Consider the following 23951-nt stretch of genomic DNA (forward strand, 5'->3'; position numbering starts at 1 on the left):
GTATAGTCCTGTGCCTGGCGATCAGGTTGAAAAGGTCAAAATGATCGGTAAGTAGTTTAAAGAATGTTTATATAACATGAGAGATTTAAATGACAAACTGCTTAAAGCTGTAGAACAAGGTTGAAAGGGTGCCGGTAGTGGGTGGGCGTAGGGGTGTAAGTTGTTCATGTGAAAAGAGGTTATTTGAGGATAAAATTCAGTTTGGTGGAGAAGGGTGTAAGAGGTGGGCAAATCAGGACAGGTTATTTTAGGCATTTAGTTTAGCAATGGTCAAGGCCTTTCTGGAACAACAGGTAATCAGGCCAAGGCTGGACACTCCGATTAGTGTACTTATATATATATATATATATATATATATATATATATATATATATATATATATATATATATATATACTTTTTTCTTTCTTACCTTTGTTCATGACTTTTCTCTTTCTCTTTGTGACTTCCACCCAACTCTTCTTTTCTGCTGCTGCTTCTTCCATCTGGTATTTTTTTTTTTTTTTAAATATACTGTTAATATAAATGAACGTGTAAATTTTCTTTTCGTTTTTTTTTTTTCATATTTTTTCTTTTTTAATTTTTTTTCTTTTTTTTTTTAAGCTTTTTTCATTGAGGAGGGGGGTGTAAAATCAAATAAATTTAGTAAATGTGTGGAGGTTTGTAATAGTTATTATTGCTGGAATAAGAACCTGTTTAGTCGCTTTCATTTCCTGATATCTTAAAGTGCATCTGCCTCTTATTGTTAAAATTTCTAAAAAATTGTACTTGTCTTAATTCCACCAACGAGCTTCCCCCACTTCATCATATGAACGAATGTTGTTTTTATTGCAGGGAAATGGTCAGCTGTACTATGCATATAATTAATAGAAATATTCTTTAACATCTGAAAGTTATTCCAAAAGTAAGGCCTATTTATTTTAATTAAAAAAAAAACTAACATGTTGAAGAGGTATGAAGGCTGGAGTAGTACCATTAAAACGAGCGACCTTTTATGTCCCGGAATTTATCTTTCTACGTAATCCGCACTATCCTCAATGCATTTTTGCTAGCCTCTTTTGATGTCTCGGTCATAAAAGTCCAGAGCATGCTTTGTCATTCACATCTCTATCGCCACTCTGAAATCAACGAACCCATCTCCCAACTGTGCTGAGATCAACTGCATCGACTTCGTAAATGTTCAACAGGCGCCGATGAATGTTGATCAGTTCAATTTTTTTTTTCTGCATGGTGGAATTCAGTGACGCATCTCTGCTTCTGATGCCTGTCCATGACAGGAGTTGCTTTCTTAGTCTCGCATGCATGAATATCTGCAACAGAAGATCAAACTTTTAGGTTATGAATGCATAAGTTCAATCATCATAACAATGCAATTTGCAGTCCCTTCTAGTCCATTCAGGTATAATATAAAAAATAGGAGGCATTACTTTTGGAACACCCTGCATACAAATATTTCTTTGTTTTATCACTGTTTAATGATTTGCCTCAACCACACCTTGATATGACTAAATTTGGTTGTGATGGTCTGCTTCAGTTCAGGAATAGTCTAAGGATTGTTTTAATAGAAATCTTTAAAATTATCCTACAGGTAAAAATCAGAGTGTGTATGGAATGGAAGCTAAGGTAAGGTGAATGTGAAGCCCGTTTACGGTTGCATGTTCTTCTGATAAGACGATCACCAAAGTGTCTTCATATATCTGTGAAATGCAGTAAAACAAAAACTGTTGTAGATTTTCGACTGAAATATTGGATGTACCAAATATGGTTGTATTGTAGCATATTAGTGTGAAAATGTGAAACCCTATTTATTTCAGCTGTCCATAGAATTATTTATCCGTTTATGCTGCACTAAGACATTTAGTTAGTTGCATCTTTTGAGTATATGACATATATAAACAAACTAAAAGAATACTTGTTCCAGAATAGCTAAAATAAATTTTTCAAACAAAGCAATTTTACAATACATTTATATCCTCTTACACGGATTAAAATCAAGATATAATGCTACTAAACTTTATGTCTAGAATCCTTATTCTAATTTGATCAAAATCCACCATATGATTTTGATTCTAGAAAATGTCTAAAATTTAAGCATCAGGAGGTCTTGATAAAAATTGAAGGAGTCTTTTTTATTTGGTGTTTAATGTATTTATGAATCAAATTTAATGCAAATCTGAAATATTTTAATTTTCAAATAGGAAGTTGTGCTCATCTACACTAAAAAAAAAAAATACTCCAAAGAAACTGCAACGAAATTTTTTTAAAAATGCTCCACTGAGGGTGCGCCAGTCTTCCCCCCCCCCCAAAAAAAAAATGCCTTAATGAATCTTGCTTTCCTGACTGCTGGAAAACTGCTTCTGTGGTACCAGTTTACAAAAATTCTGGTGAAAGAACTGACCCATTAAATTATCTCTTCCCATTAGCCTCCTATCGCTTTTTGCCAAAATATTTGAGTCTATAATTAATCAAGCACTAGTCTTACAGCTGATAAACTTTTGACCGACCAATAATATGGATTTAGGCAAGCCTGTTCTACAGAAGATATCCTAACTGTAATCTCTGAACATATATACTATACACTGGACAAAACAGGAGAGGGTAAAGCGGTAGCCCTAGATATATGGAATGGGGACAAAAATGGATGGCCACATTTAATGCTGCTAGTAATTAGCTTTTCCTTCAATAATTAGAAGAAACCTTCTCAACCACCAATAGTTATAGCTAAAGATACATTACCTGAAAGTACTTCTTTCAAACTCCTTGGCTTAACGTTCATAGTTGGAACAGGTACATTGAGTGAGTGAGTTGGAACAGATACATAGAGAGCATTACCAGGGCCGCTGCAAGGAAGGTGGGCTCTCTTTACTATGCTAGAAAGTTACTTATGCCTGAAAGTATCCTGTACTTCTACAAGGCTACCATTCGCCTATGTATGGAGTATGGTTGTCACATTTGTGCTGGTGCATCTGCTACTAGTCTCTCACTCCTGGACCTCTGTCTCATCGACAAATGTTGCATCCCTCTACCTGTTTTACAAGTATTTTAATGGTAGATGCTCCAACAAACTATAAGTCCTTGTACCTCCTTGTTGTAAATACCCCCAACAAACCTGACAGCAAAATCCTGCCCCTGCACAGTAGAGACCCCTAGACGTAAGAAGGCCTTCTACTCTAATAGTTTCTTCTCAAGAACTGCTAGACTTTGGAACTTCCTTCCGAGTTCCTGCTTTGCCAACTGTACTAACATGCAGAAGTTCAAGTGCAATGTGAACAGACATCTTGCTGCTCAACTCCCTACATAGTATCCCTGCAACTTATGTCTCTGTTACATCAAAGTGGTACTGTCTTGTTTGGGGTGAAAATGGAATTAAAAAAAAATTAAAAATTAAATACAGTAGAACCCCGGGATACATATTTTTTTTTAATAAGTTTACGATGTGGAATACAATGTTTTTCTGGACCCTAGTTACGGTATTTGTCCTGCCTTGCGATGTTATTTATAATGTTATTTGATTATATACATGTGTATTATATACTGTACTGTATTTTGCTACTAATTTTTAATGTGTATTGTATAAAATTTTGTTTAGGCCTTGCCATATGGCGATTTCACCTTACGATCCTAACCCTAGAATGGATTAATGTCGTATCTCGGGGTTCTACTGTCTTAAAAAAAAAAAAAAAAAAAATTATCATAATTTCAATATCTGGTTGTCCTACTACTCTTAGATCAGGAAAACGTTTACGCTCCATGTAGACAATAACATTTTTGGATTCACAGTCAATAAAGCATCCAGAAACACCTTAACTTAAAAGTCAATTTTGCCCCTAGAAAGTAAGTAGTAAGAAAATGAGAAAAATTTTAATTAATTTGCTACATGGCCTTACTAATGTTATCTGACCTAGAAGTGTGTGATCGTTTTAAGTTAAATTTATATGTAAACACTGATCCCTAACACTAAAGTTTGAAATACAGTAGAACCCCGGGGTACGGTGGCCTTAGGATACTTTTTTTCAAGTTACGGTGTGGAATACAATGTTTTTCTAGACCCTGGTTACAGTATTTGCCCTGCCTTATGGTGTTATTTATAATGTTATTTGATTATATACATGTGTATTAAATACTGTACTGTATTTTGTTACTAATTTTTAATGTGTACTGTATAAAATTTTGCTTAGGCCCTGCCATACGGCGATTTCACCTTATGATCTCTACCCCGGAATGGATTAATGCCGTATCCCAGGGTTCTACTGTATTGCTTACATCACTCATCCTTACACTTGAAGCTGTTTTTTTTTTTAATTTATTATCGGTTTAGGAGTGAATCCTGTACATAAAAATATATAAACATATACACATACCTAACTTTATATATAAATAGAGATAAAAACAAAGAAAATAGAAAGTTTCGTTTTTATTTATCTATTTTTTTTTTAATAATGAGTTACTACTTAACAAGACTTGGAAAAAAAACACTTGAGGATAAGAATTAATGAGATGGATAGATTGCCAAATGAATGATGATGGATACTGTGGGAGGTTCGGAAGTCTACGTATACCTAACCCTAAACCACTCAAATTAACCCTGAAAACAGCAGCGCACTACCATGGAACTGCTTCCCATTTTCAAGTGTAATATAAACAAGTTCATGTATTCATTCTTTGACGGGCTGTTATCCTCATCTTCATAGTTATTGTTTCACCATGTTTCGGCCAACTCATCCTCTGGCCTTCTTCAGCCACGATGAGGTAGGAATGCTGAGTCTTGTAATTGTATCCTCAGTAATTACTGCCTTCCATAGTTGTTGTTGCCTCACCACATTTTGGCCAACTAATCCTCTGGCCTTCTTTTGGGTAGGATTGAAACAGCTATCTTCAGACAATGCTTACCTGAAACGATAGAGACTCAACGCCTCTATCCACTGCTTCCCCCCCCCCCGTCCAAAAGAAGTATAATAAACAAATTCCTCTTGAACCGTCCTCTTAAACATTATCCAAGTTCCACCATTGCTGATCATCACGTTGTCTCATCGGTAGTTGTTTTCAAGCCTAATGTAAACAAATTTATGTTGAGCCGTCTTTTTAAATGAACAACCATTATAGATAATCATGGTGGCTTCACTGGCCACTTGACACTCATTAACACTTATCCTCGAGTGGCGTTTGAGTCTTAATAAGTGGAAACATCCTCTCTCTCCAGTAAAAAAAAACAAAAAAAAACTTTTCCTTGATCTTGACCTTTGACATAGATGTCTCAAAATAAAATTGGTTCTCAAAATCAGTAATGTAAAAAACAAGCATGATGATAAGTAGGGTTGTGGCACCAGAATATTCATGTCATTTTTTTTACTCTCCGGTATATATCCGACACAGTTAGACACACTTAATCAACCGAGAACCACATCCATCTATATAAAAAATATAAGATATTAATGGCTATATACTCAAGAGTCAAAACAATGAAAAGAATATGCTGTTGTTACAGCCCTAGTGATAAACCAACAAACTTGACTGAAACTAACCTTTTTGTTGAAAGTAAAACAAAAACAGATGCAAGTTAGTGAAGAACTCTCAAATTTTGCTACATGAGCTATGCACCTTTTCTGATGTTGATGCTGCCATGGTAACATTTTATTGATTGGGCAGTGTTAATTACGATGGCATCATTAACCAAAACTTTTCAATTGATGAAAGGGGTCATCTATTTTGTTTTTCCTTTCAATTAACTGTTACCAAAATTATTAACGCTCCTCAACTACTATCCTAATATGAAATATATATATATATATATATATATATAAATACAGGGTGTCCCAAAAAAAGCTGAAGGTTAAAAAGAATTCATAACTTTCTTAATTTTTTTATATTTTTTTTATTTTTTAAGATCATCTAGAGTAACCCTTCCAAGGTCATCATGAGTTGTTACACTACCGAGGAGCGGATATTTATCGTAGAGTCGTATTTTCGGTTGATTAAGTCTGTATCAGAAACTCAAAGATAATTTCGACGAAACTTCAACACAAGAAATTCCCCTACTCCCAATGCAATAAAAGCTATGGTGGATCGATTTCATGAGCGAAGATCTGTATATGACCTCCCTAAATCTGGTAGACCCCATACGACAAGAAGTGATGAGAATCGTCAGAGATTAGCAGAGAGTGTGTCCGAGGATCCATCCACATCAGCAAGAAGGAGATCAAGTCAAAATTGGGGTCTTTCCATCAATGTGGTTCCAGCAGGACGGTGCAATGGCGCTTACGGCACGAGAAACATTTAATCTGCTCCAGGACATATTCGGCAACCGAATAATTTCTCGTGGCTGTGAGATAAATTGGCCACCCCACTCGCCAGATCTCACATGTGCAGATTTCTTCCTTTGAGGTTACCTCAAAGAGCGGGTATACACAACCAAACCAACCACAATAAATGCCCTTAAAAACAATATAGAGGAGGAAATTAGAGTTATAAGCCCTGAAACATCAAGTCATGTGCTGAACAATGCCCTGCAGAGAGCACAAATGTGTGAAAATGAAAATGGTTGACATTTGAATAACATCATTTTTCATAACTAAAATTAGACCTTGTGAAAAACATACCCTAGATTAAGTTGTGTAAATAAAATTAGAATTGGTAGACTATGATATCTTACTATATCTCAAAAAATCACGGAGGGGCTTATCTACCTACATATGAAAATTGGTAAGCATAACTTAAATGTTGAGGAAGTTAATCAAATTTAAAATCCATCAGCTTTTTTTGGGACACCCTGTATTATATTTATTTCAGTCTGTTTGTTTATCTATTCCACTGTTTCTCACAATTACTGGGTCAATCTAGCTGAAATTTTGTTTGGACATTTGTTATAATAAAGTGCAGCGAACTAAGTATTATGGTATCCATTTGATGCACAGTTAGATTAATAGGGATTAATATTTAATGCAAAATGAGCAGGGATTTAACCATATTCAATCAATTTGGCATAAAGCACTTGTTCTAAATCAGTTGACTATAACTTTTGCCCATTTTTAATGGGCTAAAAAATTATATATCTATATATAGTGACCACCAAATTTATGGAGTGTTTTGACTTTCGTAACGGTCTGTCTTTAAAAATCTATCAAAGATCAATTAATTATCTAATCAATATAAAATTTTCAGCGATTAATAAGTAAAGAATGCACTTTATATGAGTGTAACTTTTTTTTCCATATTCATTGTATAAATATATTGGGGGGGGGGGCTTCATGTTCCCCCTTTCCTCATTTTCTCATTATTCGACACCTTAAAGTCTAAGCGATCCACTAAGCAAAGACTCATTTTGTGATAGAAGGGTGAACGAGTGTAGAAAAACAAAAAGCAAAAATTTCACCGGGTGTCTTCAATATCAAAGATTGAAATCCGAAATTTGAATGTGTTTAATTTATCCTTTGCATTTTGAAGTGTGAGATTCATTGACTATGTTATCAATAATTATTATCTTTCAGAAGAGGATAAAAAAAAATAATTTTTTTACGAAAACGTTAAAGTAGTCATACTTTTATATCTTTAAAAATTAATTAAAAATTTTATTTTAGAATGTGTAAACTTTCCATGTACCAGTACATAAAGAATCGATGCCAAAAAAGAATTAATTAAATTAATTTCCATAGATGATGGTTGTGACATTCCAACAAGTTGCATCTCCCCAGAGGGTTACCAAAAAAGGCCCTTTTAAGGGCCACCAAATTCTAATGAAAGTCTTTGTCAACTTGATTTATGCAATAAAGAATTTGGGAAAATACAGTATGATCTAGTGTATGAAAAACAAAAGTGTTGCTCATTGGTTATTATTAATTAGAAAATAAGAAAGGAAAATGATTTTAATCATGAAATTAAAAACTGACTATAAGTGATATTAAAACTGAGAAATATAATGCTAAAACCTTATGTTTGATGTAAAAATGGAAAAAAGAAGTTTTTCTTTACTTTTAACAAGTATAAGAAAAAATTTAAAGCTTGATTGATCAATTATTATGAAGGAAAAAATTATAAAGCTAAATGTAACATATTTCACTATAAATGGCATTTTTAATTATTTAATTCAATTATTTTTTTAAATATGTATTTACCTGTCTAGTTACATTGAAATTCATGAAAATGCTTAAATAAATATTTACACGTGACTGGGTGCCCATACCTAAAACTCAAGATGGCGGCAGTAAGCACATGGTTCCTAAAATGTATGAGATCATGCATTGAATTATTTAAATTCATTTAAATATAAGGCAATTAGATTCTAATATTTTTGCATATTCTTATAGCCAATCATAGTAAATTTTATTTAGACAAAATAAAGTTAGTTTAATTGATTCGAAAACCTTTAAAAAAAAAATTTGTTTTGCTGTCATTTAACAGAAAATGGGTTAAATACGTTTTTTTTTTTTAATTTAAAACTTAAAATTCTATTAAAAATTATAGAAATATTATATTATTCTTCTTTAAACATAATAAACTTCAGGGTTTTATCTTTCTGGTAAAACCAAAAGTTGTTCAGAAATAAGGAATTTTAATAGATTTTAATAAGCTTTAGGAAAAGCAGTTTTCGATCGATTGGCAGTCACTATATATATTAGAAAAAAATATGGCGCGTTGGGTCACCTACTGAGTTCAAAATATATGGGAGGAAAAGTGAATTTCTAAGTCTGGTAAATTTAAAATAAAAAAGAAAAGGGACAAAATCCAAAATTATTTTTTCTGTTCAGTATAATAATTGACTATCCCAATCTTCTGTTTTATAGTCAGTTTTATTACTTTTGACTCTTAATAAAACAGGGAGATGAAAGCAAGTGTGATAGAAACTGCTGAAAATAAAAGGAGAAAGTCAAAGAATACCTGAGAGAATATAAGATTAATAGACTTAATAAAAAAGAAATCATTTTATGATTAAGTTTAATTCCAACAGTTAAAATGATTTGATTTCTTTTGAAAATAAAACTTGTTTCTGTATAGCTTACTTTTCATAAATATATCTTCATGCTAATATATATATAAAATATAAAGCTGAACGTCTGTGTGTGTCTGGTCATGAATAGGCTTCTATATGGTTGACTATTTTAAAAAACTGATTGCATATAATAATAGAAGATGTATCGAGGATCAGGAATGGTTATGTTTGATCTGGCAGAACGGTGGTTCATAAAAATTGTGGGGTCTGCGTTCGCACCTGACCCCCAAAGTATGGAAATAAAAAATGAAAAAGAAAACGTTTACAAGTGTTTTTGATATAGATGTACATAAGAATACTTTGATAAGTATGTTTCAACTTAAATAGGGATGGTATAATAAAATTGTGGGGTCTGCGTTCGCACCTGTACTCCATGGAAATATAGCACAAACTTTAACAAAGACTTTTCGTATCTATTTGTGTAAGTATACTTTGATAATTATGTTTCAGTTTGAAGAAATATGATATAATAGAATTATTGGGTGTTGGTTCGTGCCTGACCTCCATAGAATGTAAATATGTCACAAAGTTTAACAAGGTTTTTAAAAAGGGGTGAGGGTCCACAATAACACTTTAACTTTAATCTTAATTCACGTTAGCTTTTTTTTTTTTTTTTTTTAGTTAAATCATATTGTGTCGAATAAATTCATCTCATAAATTCACGTTCTTATTAAAGTGAAAGCCAAAAAAAAAAAGTTGGAACTTTAGACAATTCTCGACACAAATTTTGCATAGTTCTGTTTTTTTCCTTCTCCACTTGCATGTGGCACTCTTTTGAAAATAGATAAATAATAAAAAATAAGAACGTTACTTGTTATCGTGTCATGCTCACGTGATTATGTGTCTTTTTAAAAACATTTACATAACCTTTTTATTTTTATTTATATATCTGTTTAAGCTTATTTTTTGTCAGTGTACTAGAAGGAATTCAGTTGATTACAACCCTTTCTGTATGTTCTTTACATTACAATAGTACAACCCTAAATTTTACAGTGCAATACTACACCGTTCAATACTGTAAAACTGAAACAAAGCTGTTCTGCTTGAAAAGGGCGCCATTTTCTTCTTATTCCTATTTATATCGATTCTTTGCTTTAAAAAACTAAAGTAATTACGTGTTTACTTTTTTTAATATCCCATTTTGCTGTTTCGGATTATTTTACTAAAGTAAGTAAAGCTCCATTATTTTTCAAAACTGTTTTTGTTTCTTTATTTTTCGATATTTCGTCGATATTATTTAGTAAGAGTGTTTATCAGAAAAGCCAACAAACGACTACCCGAAAAAATAAATATACAAGAAATAAATGTTACCATAGTCAATAAAAGTTCAGTCATGTTTTCTTTTTTGTTGTTTTGAAATAGTTTTTAATGCTCTTTACTTGAAATAATTTCAGCGAACCGAAATTCAAACAAAATTTGAGGCGGTAGCTACTTAAATGAATTTTTATATAAACTACACATGCCATAATCGAATATTCCTCAAACACAAAATAATGGAAAACATTAAAATATGTTTATAAATATTCCTTACGTTGACGGACCTCTCTTAAATTGTTAACACAGAATGCTCAGGTGCCCCTCCTTCAAATTGAAAATGGGGCTCTCCTTTTCAAAGTCGCTGCCATTTTGATCTTTTTTTAACCAGTTTGTGAATTAAAAAAAAAAATTTTTTTTTACAAACTACTTAAAAATAAAAACCAATGAACTTTTCTACCATAAAAGTAACTTTTATTGACTATGGTAACATTTATTTCTTGTATATTTATATTATTATATATATAACATTTTCTCTTTGTAAGGAAACATCATTTTGTTGGTCACTCTTGGCTACGAATGAAAACAAAGTTAATATAAAAAAATATATTTTCGCGAAAATTATCTTTACTTTCATCATATTTTGCTTAGGGTAAAATTTTTGAGTATCAAAACCTATCTCTTTACAACCCCCTCCTTTTCATAACCTATCATACTTTCATCAATCACAGTCCATTTTATGTAGGTTGTTTTTGAACCCAGTCAACGACGGGTACTTCTGCTAGTGTGTATATATATATATATATATATATATATATATATATATATATATATATATATATACACACACTAGTCAGTTGTCCAATCGTAAAATATGCATAAATATGTTATGCAGATTTCCTATTCATTATTATAGGGCCAATTCTCTATTGATTATTATATTGTACCCAATATATAATGATAATTTTAAAACGTTATATATATATATATATATATATATATATATATATATATATATATATATATGACTTGGTGCAATCAGAATTGAAACCAAAACATTTAGTGCTCCAGCCTTGGTCGCTATCGTTTGGGATACTAATAGATGAGAAAGATTAAAAATTAAATGACATTAAGCTATCAATATATATTTGCACATGTGCAGAAGTAACAGGTTTAGTCCACTTATTCTTTTTCTTTTCTTGTTTCTTTTTTCTTTTCAATTTTGACCCATCAGTAATTATTTTTATCAGCTAAAAACCAAAGTGAAATTATCCAAAGCTCCAGATTCCTCTTATGTCAAGTTTCAAGTCTGTAGATCAAAAATTCAGTGAGGAGTTTGGTAGAGACTGTTCCACAGAGACACAGACAAGGTCACTTTTATTTATATATATATATACTAGCAGGCCTCACAGCATTGCCAGGTCATAAAATATGCATAAATATTATATTTTAATTCATGCAAGTTTTGTTTTATTATTATAGAGCCAATTCTCTAACGATTATTATACTAGCAGTTCAGCCCGGCTTTGCTTGGGCCCTATGTGCTGTTCATAACTTTATGTACATATGTATATATATATTAAAAAGTTTTACTCATGTCCAGGTAACCTACATTTAAAATTTCAAGTGTTTAGACCCAAAATTGGCAGAGAAGTTTTGCAAAAGTCAACTCTTCCAACTTTGACCTCTTGGCAGCCAAATTTTCGCCCAAAAACTGATTAAAAAGCTTGCTGCATGTCTGAATACCCTTTCTATAAAATTTCAAATGTTTAGACTCAAAATTAGCTGAATAGTTTGCTAGAGTTGGCAAAGGTAAAATCTTTTGAACTTTGACCCTTTAGCATCCAAATTTTTGGCCAAAATCCAATTAAAAAGCTTACCCTATGTCTGAATACACTTTATGTAAAATTTCAAATGTTTAGACCAAAAATTGGTTGAGTAATTTGGTGGAGACTGCAGAAGTAAAATTTTTTAAATTTTATCCCTTATTTTGACGCACAAACATTTATTTTTTGGGGCTCAAATCAAATTAAAAAGTTTGATCCATGTTCAAGTAATCTACATCTAAGATTTCAAGTGTTTAAACCCAAAATTGGCGCAGGAGTTTGGTAGAGTTTTCAAAGGTCAAATCGTTGAACTTTGACTCTTTGACAGCCAAATTTCTGGCCAAAAACCAAGTAAAAAGATTTTTCCAAATCTCAATACCCCTTATGTCAAATCTCGAGTCTATAGACTGAAAATGGACAGTGTAGCTTGGTAGGGAAGTGTACACACGTACACACACACACACACACACACAATTTCACTTTTATAGATATATAGATTTGTGGACTATTATTCTCATCTTTTATAGTTGTTGTTTAACGACGTTTCAGCCAACTGTTTCTCTGGAAAAATAAACACACAAAGAAAAAAGGGTGAACCAGAGGTCAACTATGCCTTTGTCTGGTAAGTGCCCGCCCTTTGGCTAACGAGGATGGGCACGGTGGTAACTAGAAAGCTGATTGGTTAACTAAAAACTCAATAACATGTATGTATATATAAACACGCAATAACCACAATTTTTTGCATAAGCCTGACAAATTCTCACGAGAATGAAACGCAGAATAGTCTATGTAGCTTAACTGTCATATATATTTTCATAACTTGCTATATATATATATATATATATATATATATATATATATATATAAGTTATCTCCGGACACATGTTTTGATGTACCATGACTCATCAGCATAGTTGATATCTCTCTCTATATATATATATTAAGTAGTAGTGTTTGTATGCCTGTGTGTACAACTCTCCTACAGCCCAAACCATTGAACCGGTCATGACCAAACCTGACATGATGATGGTCCCCCATCTAGGGACGGTGTACACTATTTTTCAAGGTTAAGATTAAGGTCAAGATCATAGCCTATATATATTTACTCTCCTACAGCTCACGCCACTGAACTGATAATGACCAAACCTGACATGATGGTGGTCTCCAACCTAGAGATGGTAAACACTATTTTTCTGGATCAAGGTCAAATGTTAAGGTCGGCACTTTACTAGTATATATATATATATAATTACTATGTGTACAAGTTTTAAGCATATATATATATCAGTAATATTTTCACCTTTTTATATACGAATACCGTCTATCCTTGTTGAGCATAAATATAGAAAACTTGTTACTCTTGCATGCAGATCTTTGGTGCAATTGTATGATTGATTCTGTATTTCGCAAAAGGAAATATTATCCGACATGTAATTGAGTAATTTTTAGTGAACTTTTATGAGTTGGGAAAGTTTAATCTCACTGATGTGATTACTCACTACTGGAAAAGTAAACAAAAATAAATTGCAAAGACCTGTGGCGCAACGGATATAGGTACTATGTTATAATACTGAATGACTATCAGCCAAGATTGGGTAGAAGTGTTCCTATTTACTTGCCTTCCCACGAGGGTAGTTAGACACAAGCTCAGTTTTTAATGTGGGGAAAATCTAGCTCCCCAAAAAGGAGCATTCTGGATATGAACAAAAATTAAAATTGTCCAAGTCATGGAGGACTTTTCCTCCAGTGACTGAGGACAGAAAAGGTGAAGTGCAGCATCAGAACAGATACTACACTTTGATGGTATTTATTTGCTCCCCCACCGAGCAAATTAGGCACAAGGCCAATTTTTAATGTGAGGAGTGAAGGGAGGGGGAAGGGGAAAAGGGGACCAGCTCCCGAGAGGTGGGAAATGGGAGCTGGTTAAAGGTCAGGTATGTGGGGTTGCCCCCACATCTGGTCTTTGCTTGCAGTATCTGCCGGAACAGATACTACACTTTGATTCTGTTCTGAAGGTCAAAGTGTTAAGTAAATATAATAATCCTAGTTATTATTGTCTTCTGTAATGATTAGAACCGTCAACTTCCGAAGATAGTCACACCCACACAAACATGCTGGGATAATGTTTAGTGTTTATACAGACTCCATATTATCATAGTTTTTATGATAATATGGAAATTTGAAATAAATTACACCATCAAATTCCTTGTAGAAAAACTAGTTATGAAATTATTTTATACTTCAGATGTTAGCTTTCATATAATAAACTTTCTCTCCCTCACATTCCTTTTCTTGCTCCCTCTATTTTTCCCTCCCTCTTTGTTTTCCCTCTCTCTTTGTTTTCCCTCTCTCTTTGTTTTCTCTCCTTGTCTTTTTTCTCTTCCTCCTGCTTTTTTTCTACCCACCACTTTTTTCTCACTCCTGCTCTTTCTCTCCTACTCTCTCTTCCTCGTACTCTTTTTCTCCCTCCTACTCTTCTCTCCAAAAATTAAAATCAAGATATAATATTACTAAACCATATGTCTATAATCCTTATTTCAATTTGGATTAAAATTCATTACATGATTTGGATTCTAGAAAATCTCTAAAATTTAGGGCTTTAAGCTTAAGGGATCTTAAGAAGATTCAGAGAACCTTGCTTAATTTGTGTCTAATGATATGGAGCAAATTCAATGCAAGTCTTAAATATTTGAATTTTCTATTGAGAAGTTGTGCCCCCTAAAATCCCTTTAAAATAATCCAAAATAAATTGAAATTTGTGGAATATCTAATCTAATACCTATTGTTAAAATTTCATAAAAATCAGGTTTCTGAATTTTTATCAAGTGCTTTCATTCTCACTTTGTATAAAAATAAATTAAACTAATTATAGCCAACATTACTCATCCGTACAGCTAGAAGTTGTATTCCAAAATTCATGATGATCAGTTAATTAGTTTAGAAGTGAATCCTATACATAGAAATATATAAATATGTACATAGACCTAACTATCTCCATGCACCCCCTAAATGTTAAAGTTTACAAAACAAAAATTATGTGCCCATGTTACTAACAGTGTTGCCTAGAATATATATCTCAAAATTCATAATTAGTTTATTAGTTTAGGAGATGATTTTGCACATAGAAATATATAAACATATGCACATACCTAACTTTATATATAGGAAGATTTACAGTTTTCAGATTGGTTTAATCATTTTGATTACTGTCATCACAATATTTTGGTTGTTTAGTCTTCAATTTTGAATATTAAATAATTTTTCTCAATTTTTATTTTTATGTTGGACATACTTTAGCAACAAAATCTCCAGAATGCCTTGACGTCATCAATGGCCGAATCACTCTCTTGTAAGCATGCTATTACGTGTTTAAGCAGGTAAAAGTTGTTTGTAATCGAGGCTTGTCCTGTCTAACTTTTTAAGTGCAGTGATGAATAAGTGTTGACTTGGTCTTAATGACAACAAGAACTATTTTCCTAATTTGAATTTAAATCTGTCCCACTGCTTATATATATATTATACTAGCCTGGATGCCCGGCCTTGCCCGAGTGTTAAGAGGTGTGTGTTGAGCAAAAAAAAAAAAAAGGTGATAGTATGCAGGCAGGCTTGAACCCGTGACGCAAAGGCGAAAAAGAAAGTGAAAAACAATCTGACATCTTACCCCTACTCCATGACGTGACTGGGAGTTCAGAACATTAAAATTAGGCAAAGTCAATCTACACGATACAATGACTTGCAAAAATGGTTCGCAAAAAATCGACCCCTCCTTGTAGAAAACTGCCCAGTTGAGGGTGAAAGAATTAATGTTTTTAGCCAATTATTCAATATTTTTCGTTTGAGACGTTGAGCTTCAAAATGATATCAATCTCATGAAAATCCGTCGCCTCTGTCAAAAGTTGTGGGCAGGCATACATACGTACATATATTTAAACAGACAGGTGAGATTTATATTATAGCTCTCTCTTAGTTTGTCTGTCTAGTCATTCTACTTTTTCTTGAAAACTGAGTCGATTTGGTTGAAATGTATGAACCTTTGCTATGTTAAGGTGCAGCTAACTATTATAGTATTTTTTCAATGCAGTAAGGATTAGTATTTAATGCAAAAATGAGTTCAAATGTAACCATATTAAACTATTAATTTAGCATAAAACACTCATTCTAAGTCATATATATATATATATATATATATATATATATATATATATATGTATATGACTTTTTAGCCCATTAAAAATGGGCAAAATTTATAGCCCACTGACTTAGAATGAGTGTTTTTATGCTAAATCAATGGTTGAATATGGTTACATTTGAGCTCATTTTTGCATTAAATACTAATCCTTACTGCATTGAAAAAATACTATAATACTTAGCTGCACCTATATATATATATATATATATATATATATATATATATATATATATATATATATATATATATATATATATATATATATATATGGGGTGAATTAAATGAATGAATAGTCAAAAGATTATTCGACTAAAATAAATAAATAAAAATAGTCCTCCACACACAATACTGTTTTGCTGCTCATCAGTGCAGCTAGACAACCAACTACTTCAAGCCAGGATTGAAACCCGGTCGCTGAAAGTGAATTAACAATGTTTTGACATTGTCCAAATAGCTAAGCTCAATTTGTTTACACAAAGAGCATCGCTTCATACGCTAATGGTAATTTGTATATCACTTCCCAAATGCTCAACCTAAGATAGGGAGCATTATGATTACTTCATTTAATCATATAAATTAATATACGAACATATAATTTTATGCATAAATTTTTCAGTATTTACTTCAACAGTGCTCAATACATAGCTAGAGCTAGGTAATAAATTATGAAAATATATATGGCAATTAATTGCCATATATATTTTCATAACTTACTAATATATATATCTCAGCATACCATCCTAGGATGGTAAAATTAACTTTTCAAACAAAAGTTTTGCACTACATTTATCTCTCCTTACAAAGATTAAAATCAAGATATAATGATACTAAACCTTATGTCTAGAATCCTTATTTCAATTTTGATCAGAATCCATCACACGATTTGGATTCTGGACCATGTTTAAAATTTAAGGCTTAAGCATAATGAGTCTTAAGAAGATATTGAAATTCATGAAATCTTGCTTAATTAGTGTCTAATTACTATGGATAAAATTTAATGCGAATTTGAAATATTTGAATTTTTTAATGAAACATACAAAAATTTGGGAATATTTATTAATGTCAAATGCATTAAACTTTCACTAGTACCTGAATTCTTACAGAGGGCTTCCACCCACTTTTTGCCCCCTTTACATAAAGCTATATTAAACTGTACACGTCCCACACTATCCAATCTTATGCCTAACAGCTGTGTTTCAGGAGTCATAATGATCGTTTAGTTTAGGAATGTCTCCTGTACATACAAATGTATAAACAGACTAGTATCATCCTGTTAGTCTCCTCTCTGCAAAATTTTGGAAAGATTGGTCAATTGCAAGCTTGTTTATCCTCTGGAAAGTCTGTGCCTCTTTTACAAGGCCTTGTAGTTCATCGGAGCATCCACCATTAAAATACTCGTAAAACAGGCAGAGGAATGCAACATTTTCGATGGGACAGAGTTTGAAGCTTAGATGACAGTTCAAGACCTATCAGGTTGATGACTCTCTTTTGAACCCTGTCCAGGAGTGAGACTCATAGCAGATGCACCAGACCAAATGTGACAATAATGCTCCATGCATGAGCGAATGGTAGCCTTATAGAGGTATAGGATACTTTCAGGCATAAGTAACTTTCTGGCTTGGTAGAGAGAGTCCACCTTCCTCGTGGCAGCCTTGGCAATGCCCTCGATGTATCTGTTCCAGCTCCTGTTCCATGTGAACATTAAGCCAAGGAGTTTGAATGAAGTACTTTCAGGTAATGTATCTTTAGCCATGGCTATTGGTGGTTGAAAAGGTTTTTTGTAATTATTAAAGGAAACGAGCTTAGTCTTGGCAGCATTGAACGTTACCATCCATTTTTGTCCCCATTCCACTACAGACTGGAGGTCTTCCTCTAAGGTTTCCGTCATTGCCTTAGATATGTGTTCATTAGTTTTCCCCTCATGCCTCTTATAGAACGTAGTGTCATCAGCAAATATGCCCATCTCGGAGACAACTTTATCAGGGAAGTCATTTATGAATATTAGGAATAATAAACGTCCAAGGATCAACCTCTGAGGTACACATGCATTTATATCATATTGATTTGACGTACGACTATCGAAGACAACCTGAATTCTTCTTTTATTAAGAAGGATTTAATTATGTTAAGTATTCATCCAGTAATAACATAGGATCTGATTTTCATGAAAAGACCATTGTGCCATATGCTTAGATATATCTAGGGCTACTACTCTTCCCTCCCCTGCCTTATCCAGTGCATCGTATATACGTTCAGAGATTACAGTTAGGATATCTGCAGTAGAACGGGCTTGCCTAGATCCATATCAATAGTCAGATAGAAGTTTAACAACTGTAAGATGGTGGACTAGAGCTTACTCGGCTTGAGTCTTTCAGTCATAGGCGTGTTCATTTTCTTTCTGAAATTCTCATCAATGCCTCTCTATCGCTCCAAACACTTTCTCACACCTGAGACTATTCTCTATTTCTACAAACCTATTATCTGGTCATGTATGAAGTACTGTTGTCGTATTTCGGCTGGTAAATCTCTGCCAGGTTTGAGGGTTCTTGATATGCAGAAATGTATCTGTAATTTGATCAACCCAAACCTTCTTCTCAGCAACATCTCTTTCATAGATGTGATGTTGCTAGTCTCAGTCTTTTCTATAAATACTATTATGGCATACGTTTTTTTTTTTTTTTTCAGAATTGTCTGATCTATTCCCTGCTTCGTTTGTTTCAGTTCGTTTGACTTATTGGTCTAGTGGTCTCCATGAATTTGTTGTTTTGAATCCATCATTGTAATACAACTTCCTATTCCTGTACTTTCTTTCCACGGTTTTGGAACTCTCTTCCTGCTAACTGTTTTCCTCCTACCTATAGCCTTGGACTTTTCAAGATTAAGGCCAATAGGTATCTTCTTTCTTTGTGAAAATCGTCTTTTGTTCTTGTTAGCTCCTTACATCAAGTGGCTTCACACCTTGTCTGGAGCAATTGCCATGAAAATAAAATGCACATGCGTAATTTTACACGAATGGAGGTAATATCATACAATTATGTTCTGATTGGTAATCTGTATCAGCAGTTTCTGGGGCAATAGGCAGTTAGATTGCACTTCTTCATCAGCAGTTAAATGGTCCATCTCTGAATAAACCATTAGTCCAGCTACTAATGGAGTGATATCCAACCATATTTTGTCCCAGAAAATGCTGGTATGAATGTCTAATTAGCACATAATTGCATGAATATTATAAATATATTATGTTCTCATTATCATTATACTATATCTAAATGAATAAATTCCAAAGTTGTTTTTTTGGGTTTTTTTTTTTTTTAATTTATTAATTGTTTATTACCATCAAAACCAGTTAATGTTATTTGAATCCATAGTAACACAGTATATTTTATACATAGTACCGATGAACAATCTGAAGACAATCATTTGTATAATTAGCATAACTATCTTTTTAAAAAGTTCATAATAAGTTTGTGTTTGGTATTATACATTTTAATTTCATTGTCCCATTTTATATTTCTATCTATCTATCTATCTATCTATCTATCTATCTATATCTATATCTATATATATATATATATATATATATATATATATTTAAATAAATGTTTAGAGGTACAGAATTTATATACAGTTTTGAAAATAATAAGCAAAAGTTTCTCAAGAGCTCTTTGTGCCGGCAAAAGGAAACATCCAACGCATTGTTTCTCTTTGGGGAACTTTGAATCTTTTCTCCCGTTTTTTTTTTTTGTTTTTTTCCCCCCCTCGTTGTGCCAATATTTTAATCATTTATAAACGTTAATAAATTTTAGTGTCCCCATACTTTTGGCACATTCAATAAGTTCCCCATTAGAACTCTTTATTTTCGACATAATATTATTTTGTATGCTATCGATTTTCTCCTCATGAGATGATAGCCGTAAGAGCTCTTGAGAAACTTCCGCTTATTATTTTCAAATATATATATATATCTATATATACATGCAATAGTTTTGTTGATATTAACAGTAATTAATTTAAATGATCTAATAAAAAAATGATAACTTACTAAAAACCTTCTTTTATTTTTTTAACATTGCTCACTAACCGACAATTATTATATGTATAGATATTTAAATATGATCTACCTAATATGTAAAGTGAAGCCGATTCCCACCACCTCCCATACTCTTGTAGTTAATACCTTTTTTGCAACAAATCATATAAAAAAAACTTTTGTTGAGAGAAAATATTGGTTTGTGTTAAAATAAACAAATTTAGGTACATTTTAGGAATAAGTACCCAAGAAGATTTTGGCACTTATGTCATCAATTCAGTTTCACCAAAGAGACTTCTGAGACTGGCAAACTTTAATAAATTTCACTGAACAAACTGAATTCTTTCCATTTTTTTTACCATTTTTTTTTATTTATTATTTTTTATTTTATTTATTTATTTTTTTTTTTTTTCTAAAAAGTTGTTTAACATAAGAAACTGTTGGGTTTATCTTATATTTAAATGTATTCTGTAATATTGTTTCTGTACTTTCACACAATATGAACCAAACTAGTTTATTTTTTTACCTTAACCCTAACTAACTAACCCTAACCTAAGCTTTTGGTTTAATTCTTTCTTGATTTTTCTAAATTATTGAAAAGTGGCCATCTTGCAAGTAAAGTGGAGCACTTTTGTATTTGTGTATTTCGATAAAAGTTAGAACTTTATTTGACTTTCTTTATTCATAATTAGAACTGCTTATACAGGATGGAATGATAAAGTTGTCGTTCTAAAGAAAACAACACTGTAGCTTTATTTTAAAATTTTTATGGAAAAAATCAATTCGGGTAACTTGGTAATACAATAGAGCTTACATCTATTCAATGTAGTCGCCTTCAGCCTCAATTACCACCTCGATACAGATCTGGAACTGAGAGCATGCCTTTTCCACAAGCGCTGGCAGGAATTCAGTGAATACTCGGTGGATAGCGATGATTAGGCTGGGTTTGGTGTTGTGGGAGGTCATGTTGGTGATGTTCTCAATGTATGACCAAACGAAGTAGTTCAGCGGGTTCAGATTGGGTGTGGAGGGGAGAGCAGTGAGAGAAGGGTACAAAATCGTAGCCTTCTGAAGCCAAGCCTAGGTTTCTTTGGTCCTGATCAATCAGGTGGCTGCTTATAGACCAGGGTCTGTCAGCAGCCACCTGATTGCACCAGGGAATCACCACACCCTTCAGCACATCCAAGTATGCTTTGGTGTTGACTTTCAAACCAACTTTGAAGATGTGAGGTGACATGATATGGCCGTGAAACCATACCAAAGATCATAACCATTGTTAGAAACTTTATTTTTGTCACCCTGGTCACATCCCTGTTATTTGTGACAATCCAGCGATGCATTTGGAGGGTCTGGCAATGGTCCAGTTGTCATAACTTGGATTGGTAACTACTGGCCAATTAGTAGATAGATGGTTTGCAACAAAAAAAGAAAACCGATTTTCATCAAACGGAAATGGAATCATATCGTCTTTTTTAGGGCGACAATTCCATCATTCTACCCTGTATCATAACTGTAAATTTATAAGTATATATTCCTAAAAATTTTCAATTGTTTTCATTGATTTTTTTTTTTTTTAATATTTAATCCTTATTGGTTTGGTCACATTGAATGAATTCACAAAAGCCTTTCGGTTAGTAGATGTAGAACAGTTGCGATAGCAGGGTCAGTTAGCAGGGGAAGGCCAACAAGCAAAACCTGGTATGGATGGATGCAAAAGAAAGAGATAAATAAAAACTTGGTCATTTGAAAAATAAATTTTTAAATACCATCATGTAAAACAGACGTTAATTCAAAAATGATGCTGGTAGTCAATAGTTACTTTTAAATCATGAAGAATTTGAATCGTGGCAAAAGAATTTATATTGAATTCAAAACAATATCTATTTGGATTTTTAGAAAAATTGTAAAACTTATACAGGGTGTTCCAAAAGAAGCTGACGGATTTGAAATTTAAATTCAACTGAAAGTACCTCTCTACGATAAATATCAACTCCTTGATGGTGTAACGACTCATGATGACTTTAGTAGGGTTAATCTAGATGATCTGAAATCTTTTTTTGCTAGTTTGATGCTTCTGTTGTTCAATCTTATATTTGATCAATTCAGCTTCTTTTGGGACACCTATACAATTTTTGATTTTGATGAAAAGATATTTTATTGCTATGAATGTAATTTAATTTAGAAGAAATTGAATATCTTGGATACAACTAATACATGTGAGTGTATGTAATTTATGGCACTTCTACACTATTGGGACGAAATTTTGTAGTCGATAAATGGAGTTTTCAGATAAAAAAATAAAATGGTTTCTACTAATTTTTTTTGTCAATTCTAATAAATTAAAATGGTAGTTTCCAAATTATGCAGTTGAAATTACCTGAATATTACTGAATTATTAAAAAGAGAAAAATTTAATTATGTTATCAGGTGAAAAATTGTGGCCATCTTGAAATGGAAAATTACCTCCCTTTTGAGCTCTCCTGTGTCTTACGATCGTTTTCATCAAATTCTATTTTTTATTTTTTTAAAGAAATAATTTTCATAATACTAAAGCTTGTTTCTCTAAGTTTGTTTGTTTTGTTTTTTTTTTTGTACATGTTTTAATTATGCAAAATATATGCTAAAATATTCCCCGTTTTTTCTAACAAATTAAACGTACATTAAACCAAGTATGATGATGATGATTAATTCCTCCCAAACTAAAAATTATAGTCTATCACTTAAGCGATAAAGTATTGGCCATATCCAAAAACTTTACTTCCTATAAAAATAAATACTGACTGTACTGACATGCAGAAGTTCAAGTGTAATGTGAACAGACATCTTGCTTCTCATTTCCCTTCATAATATCCCTGCAACTTGTCCCCGATAGTAGCCCCCTAGTTCAAAGTGGCACTGTGCCTTGTTTGGGGTGAAAATTGATTTAAAAAAAAAAAGAAAAGAAAAAGTTTTATGTGAACAACGATTTCCAAATCCTATTTAAAAAAATTTTTTTTTTTTTAAATTTTTTTTTTCTTCTCTTCAGGCTCCGGGCAAAGAAACTGTTATTGAGATTTGCAATGATCTTATGCTGCCTTCGGATCACCAGACTTCTGGTAGCATGCAGGTTCAGTCCATTGCTAAGGCTATGAACATTGAAAAAGAACAAAGTCAAAAGGTATCACCTGTTTCTTTTTTTTTTTCTTTTTATTCCTGTATTTTTCTTCATCATGTTTGTAATGTATTTGGCATGACTAATACAGAAATTAGCATTAAGTACAAAGTAAGTAAAGTGGTTATTTGTAGTTGAGGGCGACCCAAAGACTCCCTTTTCTTTAGTTGCTACACCAAAGTGTTGGATAGGGTGTCATTTTTTGCCCAGTGTTACTCCACTTACGCTTGACCCTTACCTTATAAATTATAATCTTAAGTGTTTAGCAACAGGTCATCAAGTATCATTTTATATACATTTGGCATGTCTTGACTTAGGATTGAACTGTGGACTCCCTGTCCTAATGAGCAGGGAGACACTTATCATTATGTCAAATGGGGTGGGTTTTATAAGTAGCATATATAATAATAATCTGGAATCCCATTAACATACCTACTTAGTGAACCAACTGCTTTGAATATTGTAACAGAATGGTGTCATCGATGGAATCTTTGTTCAACATGAAAAAAAAAAGACAAA

At 32.5% G+C, this 23951-nt stretch overlaps 1 protein-coding gene across 1 annotated transcript in view; it reads left to right on the forward strand.

Annotated features, from left to right (window-relative positions):
- Positions 1–23951, forward strand: part of LOC145292908 (COMM domain-containing protein 9-like) — a 179328-nt gene that overhangs the window by 84055 nt on the left and 71322 nt on the right. Inside the window, exon 2 of the mRNA XM_080139049.1 lies at positions 23307–23438. Within this exon, the coding sequence (XP_079995175.1) occupies positions 23307–23438 (132 nt within the window). The remainder of the gene's footprint in view (positions 1–23306; positions 23439–23951) is intronic.

Source organism: Euprymna scolopes, chromosome 14, assembly GCF_053919585.1.
Source record: "Euprymna scolopes isolate OS-2025 chromosome 14, ASM5391958v1, whole genome shotgun sequence".
NCBI classification, from domain to species: Eukaryota; Metazoa; Mollusca; class Cephalopoda; order Sepiida; family Sepiolidae; genus Euprymna; species Euprymna scolopes.